The 13402-nt window shown below is 38.5% G+C and overlaps 1 protein-coding gene across 1 annotated transcript; it reads right to left on the minus strand.

The window, feature by feature from the left end:
• Positions 1–3559: 3559 nt before the first annotated feature.
• LOC122672916 (histone deacetylase 6-like) lies at positions 3560–11935 on the minus strand. Its single transcript, XM_043870422.1, has 8 exons — positions 11389–11935; positions 9770–10210; positions 9520–9662; positions 5904–5994; positions 5663–5805; positions 5350–5457; positions 5079–5183; positions 3560–4067 (listed from the first exon to the last, which is right to left on the minus strand). The coding sequence occupies exons 1-8, from the start codon at positions 11926–11928 to the stop codon at positions 3986–3988; spliced, it is 1653 nt and encodes a 550-aa protein (XP_043726357.1). The 5' UTR covers positions 11929–11935; the 3' UTR covers positions 3560–3985.
• Between the last annotated feature and the right edge of the window lie 1467 nt (positions 11936–13402).

Raw genomic sequence — 13402 nt, forward strand, 5'->3', positions numbered from 1 at the left:
GCTAATGAAATATTTTATGTAGTTGAAAAGAGAAAGAGAAGAAAATAGGCACAAACCGAACCCAACTTGTTTAAAAAAACCCGATACCGAATCGAATCCAAACCTCTATCAACCCGTTATCATAAATCGAAATCGACACAAAACCAAATCGCACCGAAACTGAAACCGAACCAAAATCGAAAAGTCCTTATTGGTTCGGTTTCGGTTTCCCAAAAAGCCACACCGAAACCAAAAAACTAGATCGAACCCGGACCAAACCGACCGATTGACATCCCTACTACTATGTTAGTTTAACTACCATCCTCTTACATGCAGGGGGTGTCAATTCTAAGGCCATACTGGTAGGACCAACCGGTTAAAGCCCGAAATCGATTTAACACATTAGTTAAATTTGTCGGGCTAAGGCTCGGCACGTTAGCTAAACATATCAGTCACGGTGCAAGGGAATGGATTAATAAGTGCCTAACTGTGTCCGACACATTTAAGCCTGTTTATGGACTGTATGTTTTACCTTAATTACCTCATAAATTTCATTTTTTTTTATCTATATATTGATTAATTTATAATCTTGCATTACGTAAGCTATAAATAAAGGACTATGGGTCGAGTAAAAACATAGAATTGATAAATGTATGTTATTGCACTATGAAGTTGATCGGCAAAAAATAAACGAAGTACTTAATCAAGGCCATATATATTGTTTGAAATATCATCATATGTATGTCCATTGAGATTGAGGGTCAAGCTCAAAATAAATTTGAGATATACTTATGGATGTCTATTACCTTAGTGAGGAACATTTTCTCAAGTATTTTCTCGTGTAATCACAAAGAATTAAATCTCATTAGAAGCTATATGGGTCAATCTTGCATAAAACGATTGTAGTCCATTTAGTATGAGCTCGTTTATAGGTGTGTTTAACCCGTTTATAGACAAGTATCGGATCATTTGTTTATAAATGGGACCAAGCCTCGCCTATAAGGATCGATTACTTAAATAGACCGGGCCATAGAAGAGAGTGACCCCTTTGAAGTCTTCTTGACTTCATAGCGAAGGACCATCGAGTCAGTCAAGTCTGGCGGTTTAAGTTCTAAGTGGTCCAAGTTTCTTTCTCTCTTAGTACAAATGGTCCAAGAATTGACCACACGGTCCTACCATTTACCCTTGTTGACCATTTTCCCTGCCATAGAATAGAAATAGAAAAAGCCCAACATGCAATTTAGGAATAGAGAAGTGCTTATCTCTCAGTCTTAATATTCCTGAAGTTCTTCCATGGTCCCATAAAGACTTCCAGGGCAGTAGAGGTTTGATTATTAGATCATTTGTGAACATCAGATCGATAATATTGTTCTTCATATTGTCACTGGTGTGGCGTAGGAGATTTTTTCTATACTAGCAGTTTAAAGAACCCTGCCCTCATAAACATGTAGGGTTTCTTCATTCTATAAGATGGTACCAACTAGTAAGCGATCATTGCGGACCTTCAACTAGTATGAGGAATAATAACTACTTTAGAGATCCATTATTATCAATGGAGATCGGAGAATAACAAGAAAAAAAAAAAAATATTTGATGGCATTTTTGTAATAACTCATATCCACCTTATGTATGATCATAAATGCCCCTAAATACTTTTTTCCACCTTTTGATTTGATACGAGTTATATGACTAGGCAATAGACATGGTTCAAGGAAACGAAAGTGGATCGATCGAACCAAAATTGGCTGAGACCAATCCCGGCTCTGGCCGATTTCAGCCGGAATTGGCCCACTTACTCGAACCATGTGGTCAGGTGCCCTCCAATTTCAACCAAAAATCCTAATAAGGATGTTATCATGGCCCAAATAAGACAATGAAAGGCCTCACAAGTCACAACCATGCTGTGAAGCTAGCAAAACTCGGTTCGTGACTTCCGGTATACCATGGCTCCTTGGTTACTCCAATAGAACCACGGTTTTAGGTATCGGTCGTAACCGATATCAGGATAAAAAGAACTGTTTTTGAATTTTCATCCGATTCACCATTGAATGATGCCGAGAGAGACTAGAGGTAAATTGCCTTACATCCTAATAAGGGTCTCAATTGATCGGTTTGGTCTGGTTTCAATTGGACTGAATCGGTTTTTTTTTTTAGTTACCGTTTCTATTTGGATTACCTCAACGTAGCCTTAAAGTTAACAACAAGGTTCAAACGAGGAAAGCCTTATAGTGGAGAGCTCGATCTTGGCTCACGATGAACGCTGGCATCATACTTGACACATGTTGGGTTGGCTTGGGCTGGGCCTCTATTTGGTGTGAAGACCATGACTTGGCCCGAAAAATATAATATTAATTTTTTGGTGAAAAAAACATATAATATTACAACATGGCAGGAAGATGTGATGATTCTGACTATTGAATAGAAAGGGCGACATCACGATTGACTACTTGTCAAATTGTAGTCTCATTAAAGTTTGACTTCACACAGAATTTTCAAAGTTTTATTTTGCCACTTGACCAACTCACTTAAACTCAAATAATCTGAAAATTCTTATTATGTAGAAGAGAGTGAACCCATAATTCAAATCACTCTCCATTTTCAAATATTTTGTATTTACATTATTTTCCCTATATATATTCCCCTTTTTACCTCTCCATAGAAGGGAACGAACTCTTTGAATTTTGACTTCACAATGAATTTTCAGAATTTTATTTTGCCACTCGACCAACTCTTTTAAACTAAACCTTGATAGGTGCGCAGAAGACCTTGGGGTTTACCTATTTATAAAGTTGAACCACATCTAAATTAAAAATTTTAGCTATTTTTTAATTTGTTTTTCTTCTTGAATATTTTTGCATTTCATGCAAGCTAGGGGGTGCCATAAGGAGATTGGACAACAACTTTGTGACCAAGGATTTGAAGCATATCAGTATGCAGAGGTACTTGGAGAGAAATAATACACAACTCTAACTCAAAAAAATTAAAGTATCATTCTTCATAAAATTTATTTTGTATTTCTTGGTCATATCAGACATGCTGTTGAGGCATATGGACAATAAAAATAGTGGCAAGAAATTCAACATTTTTTGAGTATCCTTCATGGTGCCTCACTGTCTCCTATTTGGTTGGATTTTTTTTTATTTTTTAAAATTTGAATACCAATAATAACTGTTATAGTAGTTGTAACTGATGTGACAATTAAGCCACATCAGACCTTACACTAATTTCTTGCTTCATAGAAGCCATGAGATTACTTTTCCTCTTTAGTGTTTAACCTTCTTGCTGTAATTCCTATTGGATCAATTCTATTTAAGAAACTGATGAATGCATATGAAGGTGCTGCATCTGAAGTGCCCAGATTATTTGACAAAGCAGGGATTTCAAAATCAGATCCGGGATCGGCATCAGCAGAGGCTGATCCCAACTCCGGCCCACACAAAGGTATCAATATACAAGCAAATGGGAAACACTTGGACCTTGTCAATAAACCAAAAAAAGAAGATACTGATCATGAAAATACAAATTTTCGGTAACACAATGCATTACAAGTGAAGAGGGGAAAAAAAGAATTTCTTCAAGCTTTCAGAAAAGAAAAAGTCCTCTTAATTTGCTGCAATATCTATCCTATGCAGTTACAACTCAAATTGAAATTCCTATCAACAAGGAAAAGCCCGTATCTTTACAACTTCTACCAATGTTGTATAACAAGAAAACAGATTATGGATACTATCAAGGTAAGGCTTCTAGGACAACATCAGTGTTAATAATGTTTTTAAGGGTAAACACTGGATCTAATTTGCACAAATGATATGTACTTCACCCGTAACCAAAAATGTTCATGAAAAAGAAGAATTTGTGCCTTGATGTCAAATTACCTACCTCCACTGCCCAATAGTAATCGAAGACCCAGATACAGTTACCATGAGTGAGTACTTCTGTGGTATGATGGGCGACCTTGGTCAGGAGTTAATTCAAACAAGAAAATGATATGGAGATGAACCAGGACCTATTGAGCTCCAGCCATTTCAGCAGATGGTGGATTTTCTTCTTTGACTTCTTTTTCCTCTGTGGTTTCTTCTTTCACGTCACTGGATTGAAAATCAGAGAAAAACTGACTTTAGATGAAAGAATGAAAAAATTGGAAAATCCACTAATTTAAATAAGTTTTTCTTTTTTTTTTTAAAAGGGGCTGGGCCAAGGATAAATCCTTCCAGATGATACTAATCATTAAATCTATGGTAATTATTCTGTCATAATTTTTTATGCACTTCCTGATTGTACAAAGAAAGCAAGCAGTTCTGTGTTGAAGTTGTGTTTTCCAGTTCAATTCTAGATGGAACCCTGAAAATGAAAACTCTAGAAACCTGAGCATATGTGCCACGGGCAGAGAGTTACAGGAGGGATCATCAAATGGGGAGGAAGAAAATCCTTTTTCACAAGGACTCGTTTGTAAAGAAGTTGAAAGAGGAATGGAGCAATTTTTTCTATTGTTGTAACAGTTGAATGTCAAAACATAATATAATACCTTATGGCAGTGTCTGGCAGAGACTCATCAACAATACTGGAGTTTTCATGGCGAGGCTTTTCTTCATCCTCTGATTTAATTATTTTGTCACAATTTTTCATGTACCTCCTGATTGTACAAAGAAAGCAAGCAGTTCAGTGTTGAAGTTGAGTTTTCCAGTTCAAATCTAGATTGAACCCTGAAAATAAAAGCACTAGAAACCAGCGCATATGTAAAGAAGTTGAAAGAGGAATGGAGCAATTTTTTCTCTTGTTGTAACAGTTGAATGTCAAAACATAATATAATACCTTATGGCAGTGTCTGCCAGAGACTCATCACCAATACTGGAGTTTTCAGGGCGAGGCTTTTCATCATCTTCTGATTTAATTATTTTGTCACGATTTTTCATGTACCTCCTGATTGTACAAAGAAAGCAAGCAGTTCAGTGTTGAAGTTGAGTTTTCCAGTTCAAATCTAGATTGAACCCTGAATATAAAAGCTCTAGAAACCAGCACATATGTAAAGAAGTTGAAAGAGGAATGGAGCAATTTTTTCTATTGTTGTAACGGTTGAATGTCAAAACATAATATAATACCTTATGGCAGTGTCTGCCAGAGACTCATCAACAATACTGGAGTTTTCATGGCGAGGCTTTTCATCATCCTCTGATTTAATTATTTTGTCACGATTTTTCATGTACCTCCTGATTGTTTACAAAGAAAGCAAGCAGTTCAGTGTTGAAGTTGAGTTTTCCAGTTCAAATCTAGATTGAACCCTGAAATTAAAAGCTCTAGAAACCAGAGCATATGTAAAGAAGTTGAAAGAGGAATGGAGCAATTTTTTCTATTGCTGTAAACATAATATAATTCCTTATGGCAGTGTCTGCCAGAGACTCATCAACAATACTGGAGTTTTCATGGCAAGACTTTTCATCATCCTCTGATTTAATTATTTTGTCACGATTTTTCATGTACCGCCTGATTGTACAAAGAAAGCAAGCAGTTCAGTGTTGAAGTTGAGTTTTCCAGTTCAATTCTAGATGGAACCCTGAAAATAAAAGCTCTAGAAACCAGCGCATATGTGCCATGGGCAGAGAGTTACAGGAGGGATCATCAAATGGGGAGGAAGAAAATGCTTTTTCAGAAGGGCTCATGTGTATAGAAGTTGAAATGCTACCTTTTCCTTATGCCAGTGTCTACCAGAGACTGATCACCCATATTGGACTTTTCAAGGCGAGGCTTTTCATCATCCTCTGATTCAGATCCGATATCTTCATCACCCCAAATGCGAGGTTTCGGTCTTTGATCCATATCCTCCTCTCCCTATATCCAATCAGCTCTTCCAGTAATCAAGACCAAAAGCACGGAGGAGAAAAAAATAATAATAATAACATTAAAGGAGTTAGCTACTGGGAAAACACCTCATCTGGAACTTGAGTATCAGGGGGTCGTGCCTGAAACTGTACACTGGGAGCATGTGTTATCCTTGATAGGTGCTCCAACAACAGATTCCTGTAAAAGCACATCAATTATTTGTTGTTAATAGGTTGTATAGAGACTATTATTATGGAATTACAATCAAGGTACTAAAACTCGGAACTTGACCCTAGGAAAAACCGAGATCTCGGTTGAGTTGGTGCATTTTTTTTGTTCAACTCGAAACCTCAACTTGGTGGGTTTTAGACCTAGTTTGGGTCTGAAACTTGGTATTCAGCCTATTTTAGGCCATTTAAACACAATGGCATTATCAGATTTTGCAAAAACAAAGTCCAAATAGGAGTTTTACTTCGGACCCTAAGTTGGTAGGCGACGATGTACTAAAATACCCTACTCTACACATAATTTAGAAATAGAAAGCAAGCAAAACATTCAATAATAGCTAAACAACTTAAATAAGCATTAGAAATGTTAAAGTGATACATCAAACTGTTTAACAATGTTACAAGTTACAACTATCATCATATAAACTGAGTTTGAATCAAGTATTCAGTCCCCAGTACTACTGGGCCAGTAGTGCCACATAGTCTTCCCATGACATAGTGTTGCTGCACTGTTGCATATAGTGCACCACAGCAAGCATATAAGAGTTGTCATTAGCATATGTCAAGTCCCCTATCCTAGGGTATAGCTGTTGCCATGAGGCGTAAGACTGTTTCCATGAGGCGTGAGATCCACTGCTATTGTCATAGTGAGGCATGTATGGATGTGGCTGGTTTGGGACTGGGAATATGGGCCCAAAACCTGACCCAGTACTTTGATTATCGAACTCAAGTGCTGGCTAAAATGAGTCACAACCTTCAAATGGGGAAGAAAACAGCTTTTTGGACAAAACTCGATCTAGTTCTATCGAGTTCTGTCGAGTTAGGTGACTTTTAAAGAGGTAGATGGGTCGAGATCTCGAGTTACCCAAGATCTCGACCAAGAAAGTGTAATTTTTTAACTCGTACACTAACTCGACTCGACTTCTCAAAAAAAAGAGATCTCAACCCAGATCTCGCGAGTTCTCAAACTATGATTACAATTATTCTTTCTAGTAAAGCATACGTTAGTTACTAAAAATTTTTCCAACAAACATTTGATGATTTGATGCCACATTGAGATATCTGCCTTTGTATATAGAATGTGAACATGATAATATAGTTAGCCTGATAGCCATGCTCAAAAAGTATCATGATTTCTCAGCTTGTTATCATCATTTGTATGTGGCCACATAGACCCGAACATAGCTCGTTTACATCAGAAAGGTACCCCTTCCATTGAGGTTAGTAGTGACTAATTCTTCACATTGAAAAGTGAAGGAACATTCATTCATATTTCAAAATTTTCCTCAGTAAACTTCAGGATACCATCTGAGACACGATCATAATTCTTAGTCAAGACTCAAAACCAGTCCTGACTTCATTGAGATAGAAAAAGAACATGGTGGTGAGGATACACTTAATGAGCAGGTCCATAGACTTTTCTCATGTTTTCTTTTCTTCTTTTTTTGTTTTTTTTAATTGGGGGTGTTTGGGGAGGGTGGAGAGAGGTGTTTCTTTCTTAAGGACTATGAACAAGTACTGTTGAGGACATTGCCATGAATTTGGCATACCAACTATTACAATGTCTAACAGCTGGTGAATCTTTCTAGACAAAGCTTAGAAATAAAAGTTCATACTTTTTGTAAAAAAGTGAAGCATCTAGGAAAAACTTGCAGTATCAGTATGAGTTAGCTGAACTGGAAAAAAAAGTACTTTTACTCACTGAAAAGAAGACCAAACTATCAAAAGCATAATAATGCAAAATACAAAGATTTTCGTGTGCTCTAGATAGACCCACAATTTATCATCAAGTTTTGCTGCACACTGGTTCTAGCAGTTGCTTTGAGTTTCTAGTCTCTAGCCCCCCCACCCCCCACCCCCCCCACCCCAAAAAAAAAAAATTTGAAAATGAAAAAACTGCATTGAGATACAACCACCTAGAATCAAGTGTTAGAAACCAATATATTTTCTCTCTCAATCAATACAATTTACAGTTACAATGGAGACTTGACTGGTTGATAGTTGATGCATCAACCATCAATATGGTTTAGTTCTCAAGTACTTGTAGTTTATAAAGACTAATCCATTTACATTATTTCTGGCATGGTATGTACTAGCACTACTTTGTTACTGTTACAACAGCTAATCCCACAAGCTCAAGCTGTTAAGGTCTACAACAATGTATATCAACACACATCAACACCCCCCCCCCACATGCAAGACCGCAAACACACACACACACAGCTCTGCACGTGACACCATCATGTGGTGGCACAATCACGTGGCACCAGGAGTCATAACACATAATACAAACCCCTCACAATTACCAGGGACCGAACACCCGACCTCCTGGCTCTGATACCATGTTGAAACCGCTTATCCTAAAAGTTTGAGCTGTTAAGTAAGGGCTACAACAATTTTTACCAACACACATCAACAATATATCAACATACATCGACATTTACTTATCTTGGAGTCTAGACTTTCATCTTTAATGTTACTTATCTTGATCATTTAACAAATAAATTCAATACAACCATACTAAAGCCTTTTCCCTCTTACTCAAAAGACCAAAAGGTCACATCTAAGTTGCAGATGTAGATAACTAGATGTCAACTGTTTCAAGAGTACCCAAGTGTTTAAGAATCAATTTTGGTGTGGGGAAGTTGTTAGAAGCTATCAAAGTGAAAGAGAAAAAGCAGGGCATATTTCAGGTCCCTTGAATCCAAAATTTATTTTGACATAATTCTAGATTTCGGAAAGCACTTGAATCACCCCCTTCATCCTCTCAAGATTTGCCTGCCGATTGCTATCTCCTACTCGACTAAGCCTTATCCCAACAACAGGATGATTAAAAGTACTTGATTGCAGCATAGCTGTTAAGCTGACACACCCTCCCTTCGCCTTTCTACAGGATTGGCATCAGTAGCACAAAGCATCAGCAGAGTCAATTGATGTATCCAGTAGAGAACATAGAAGTCTCATTTTGACCAATGCCTGACAGCTAACCAGGGCCATTGGAGTATTGGCTGCCAAATGTCCAGGCATTAAAGAAGGGAGAGTCATCAATGTTTCGTAGATCTCTAAGAAGTTCATACTACTGAAACTAGTTGTTTAAAGTAACTCGTAATCAAATAAAAAGGCTCCTCATGTAAGGAACCATGAAGAATATCCATATCACAAATAAATTCAAGAATTTACTTCAACTATGAAAATCTGTTGCCCCTAGTCATGGAGGTTAGCTAATGAAGCAGCAGCCTTCTGTGCAATGACAAAAATTTCTTGAGCAAGTTTGCATAGTAATGTAATTTGTTTAGCACCATATCATCCGTCATTCTCTGTTCCCTTTAAAATTTGTTATAGAATTCAGCAATTCAATCACAAGAAGTTAGCGTTGATTACCTCAATAAATTGTTGTAATACTTTAAAGAGTTTAGCCACTAAACTATATTATGACCGGATCACCAAGACTATAGCATGACCCAAAACACTTGGTGAAACCAGATTTGCATCTTACCTCATTTTCTCCAAATCTTTTGGTGAATTTTGGTTCTCCATGTTGCTTGGTTCAACATGAAGAGTATACTCAGGGCCAAAGTACTCATAGTAATCATTATAAGGAAGTTTATTTTCAGGTTCCACTCCAACGGCAACTGCTGTCTGCAACATAGAAATAAAAAATGAAGTCAAAAGCTAAAAAAACAAAAGACCTCATACCACATTGAGGGGAAATGAAAACTTATAGTGCAAAGAGAACTGCAAAAGACCTCATAGCACCAGCAGCGAGCAACATTACGGAGTGTATAACCTCCCCCACCCAAGACCATCAGAGGGAAATTGAAGGATCTAAGGAAACGAAGGCAGTCGGCATGGCCCTTCACCGACAAGTTGAAGCATCCCAGTCTGTCACCTGACAAGGAATCAGCGCCGCATTGAAGAACAACTGCATCTGGCTGATAAACCTCTATGACTTTCTGAATGATAGGACGAAACAGGCTCCGGAAGCTATCATCATCCATTCCACCATTTAGAGGGACATTAAGAGCATAGTACTTCCCCGGGCCCACTCCAGTATCCTTCAGATGACCTGTTCCAGGGAAAAAATCCCCATATTTATGAAAAGAAACAGTCATGACTCTGTCTGTTGTATAAAATGCCTCTTCAACTCCATCTCCATGGTGGACGTCAATATCTACATACAACACGCGCTGTCCAATGCAATAGCGAAGGTCATTCAGTTTTAGACTGCAAATACTGCTAAGAAGCAATTATGAAAATCAGAAAACATTAAGTGGGAGAGAGCAAGCAGAAGAAGACCAACCTTCTAACAAGAAGAAAAGAAACAGAATATATTTTTTTTAGTAAAGTAAAACATGACTCAGATTCATAATATAGTTTGTGGATTGTAAACTAAAAAACTTGGCTTGGCAGGCCTATATGTTACTTCCTTTCACATGTACACAAAAAATTTCATAAGTTAGTAAACAAGCCAACCAATTAATCTCATGATCATGAATAAAAATTCGTTGGGCCTGAGAGAAAAACAATGATCCTTGAATTTAAGGAAAAAAGAAACAGATGAAAAACTAGCAGGGCCTGTGAGGTGCATAAGACAATTTTTACATGATTTCAAGCATAAAGGCAGTAGAGTGCAAACCACATAGATTGAGATGCCATCAAAGAAAACACAAGGCTGGAAAAGATATATTTTCTTTCTACCCAGAAACCTAATTGGCTAAGGTTGAACTTGATACCATGTTGGAGGGTCCAACCCAAAAGCCTAAAGTATTAGGTGGAGATAGCTCCTCAAGTATATGAAGGCACCAAGGACCTGGAAATTCTAATGTGGCAATTGAGCACTCTACCTCATGTGTTGGCAGAATGAGACTACACCAAACAAGTGAAAATTCAAATAAGGGAGACAATACCATGATAAATTTGATATGGAAACTGTATCACTTGTATTCATTGATGTGTGAATTATACATTACCCAAATCATGGGTGTGTAAAATGAGAAGAAAAAAAGGTAAGAAAAAACATCATATATACATTGGATCCCGTAACTGAGGGAGGTGATTGAAGCTACTAATGGTATTAAGCCCATATAGCAAATAAGAGTCATATGACTTTGATCGAATGTTTGAGAACGCCCATCTTTCCAACATACCTCAACAGTAGAGAAGTCGGAGGAAACCATTACATACCAGAAAACAGCAAAGCAGAAGAGAGAGATGACCAAAAACACAACTACATGAATTGCAGGGCAAAGAAACACCCAGAGGGGAAAACGAACAAATAGATTGAATGGATGAATGAGAAATGAATCAATAGAAAGTGAGTAATCAAACAGGGGTAAAGATTGATTTGGGTGTGATTACGACTTACCCTGTGGACCTTAAGAAGCTCAAGAATGCCAAGAACGATGTCGTTGACATAACAGAAGCCAGAAGCCTCGCACTTCTTGGCGTGATGCAAACCACCGGCCCAATTGAGGGCGATGTCGGCGTCGCCACGGTTGAGCTTGACGGCAGCGCCTATGGAGCCACCAGCGGAGGCCTGGCAGAAGGGGAAGAGACCATCAAAGACTGGACAGTCCACGCCGATGTTGAAGCGCTGGAGGAGGCGAGAGTGGGTATGGTCATGGAAGGTTTCGGGTGTGACGGACGACAGGAATTCCACATAGTCGTCGGAGTGGAAGCGTCGGATTTCGTCGACGCCGGCGGGGAACGGGCGGTTGACCTCCATCAGACGGTGGAGGGAATAGCGGATGATGAGGTTGTGGGCCATCCTGATCCTATGGGGCTTCATCGGGTGCCGCTGTCCGTAGTAATAATTCCCAACCGACGGCTCGTAGAAGTAGCTCACCTTCCTCTTCTTTCCATCAGGCCCTGATGGCAGAGACGCCCCTTCTGAGGTCTCCTCCATCACTTCTTGTTCTTTAAGTCTCTTTCTTTCTTTCTTTGAGTCTCTGTGTGTGTGTCTGACTGAGGAGTAAGACAGAAGAAGAAGAAGAAGAAGAACCAGTAGCTCAAGAAAACTGAAAAAACTAACCGAACCGAGATTGAAGAGAGCGGGAGGAGGGGCTTTTTGTTTCTGTATTATAGTGCAGCTTAAAATCTTCCACCCGCTGCTCGCGCACTCTTTAATAGCTCTCTGTTTGTTTGATCAACCAAATCAGATGGGAGAACTGAACCAACACTATCATTTAAAGCCAGTATATTTCCCACGTGGCAAATCATGTGGTTCAGATTTACTATTTTTTAGTGTCCTAGCTTCAGTTATGTATCAATATTAACAAAAGAAAAAGAACTTTGTCTGATAATGTGGCTTACGTCAATACTCCCATGTATCTCTCTCCTCCCCATATGAAAAGACGATTTTTTTATCGTATACAGTTCCCTGATCGGTATGGTTCGTAATGCCTCTCATAAGAGAGGGGGGGGGGGACCCACCCGGGGCAGAGTGTTCGGTCAGGTGCCTCGGGTGGATCCCACCCCCCTCTTGTGAGAGGTACTAGGGAACTGTAACGGTCAAAGAACCGTAGGTGATAACGATTCATAAAAAGACACCTCTGCCACCTTGTTTTGAGGAGGAGAGAGATAGACACATGGGAGTGCTTTTACAGAGCACACATCCGGACAGAAAACTACCTCCCTTTTAGCATATATATAAATCCCCTTTTAAACAAAAAACAAAACAAAGAGGTAAATTACATTTGAGATGCCTATCGTTAAAGAAACTGCGTATAGAGCACGGTTCTAAGTCCCGGTTTTAAGGTTGGTTTTGATCTGATTGAAATCAAGATTTTTCGTACTTGATATTTTTTGGGTAAAACTCAACATGTCTGCTGACCCTATTAAAAATTTAGGTTGGTCCAAGTTAGACGAAACTTTGTATTTTTTTGTTGAAAGTACGTGCGAAACTTGGAGTACTTTCTTTTCATATTTTCAACTTTAACCGTACCACCACCACCACCATGAACACAACTTCACCATCTCCACCTCCACCTCTTCCAATCAGACACTATTGTTGTTGCCACCACCAGTGAGGTCGATAGCCTCCTCTCTAACTTTTGGCTTTAGAAACTCTTCTATCCCCTCTTGCAAACCATCAAGCAGCTCTTTTAGAGTCAAATACCTATAACGATGTAGAAAATAAATGGAAATCACAAACAAGCATTCATAGAAAGCAACAGAACGGTTTACTTGTTTCGGCAAGATGACCTATGCTCACAGTAAGATGAGGTCTATTTCATTATTAATGGAGAATAGGATTTCAGCCGCTCGTCCTCACGCCTCTCTCAATTTATAGTAAATATACTCGCTACAAAATCATACCAACACGGCAACATTATATAGGTACAATTATCAAAATACTCCTATAACCCTAAAAATATTAT

The sequence above is a fragment of the Telopea speciosissima genome, chromosome 8 (genome assembly GCF_018873765.1).
Source record: "Telopea speciosissima isolate NSW1024214 ecotype Mountain lineage chromosome 8, Tspe_v1, whole genome shotgun sequence".
NCBI classification, from domain to species: Eukaryota; Viridiplantae; Streptophyta; class Magnoliopsida; order Proteales; family Proteaceae; genus Telopea; species Telopea speciosissima.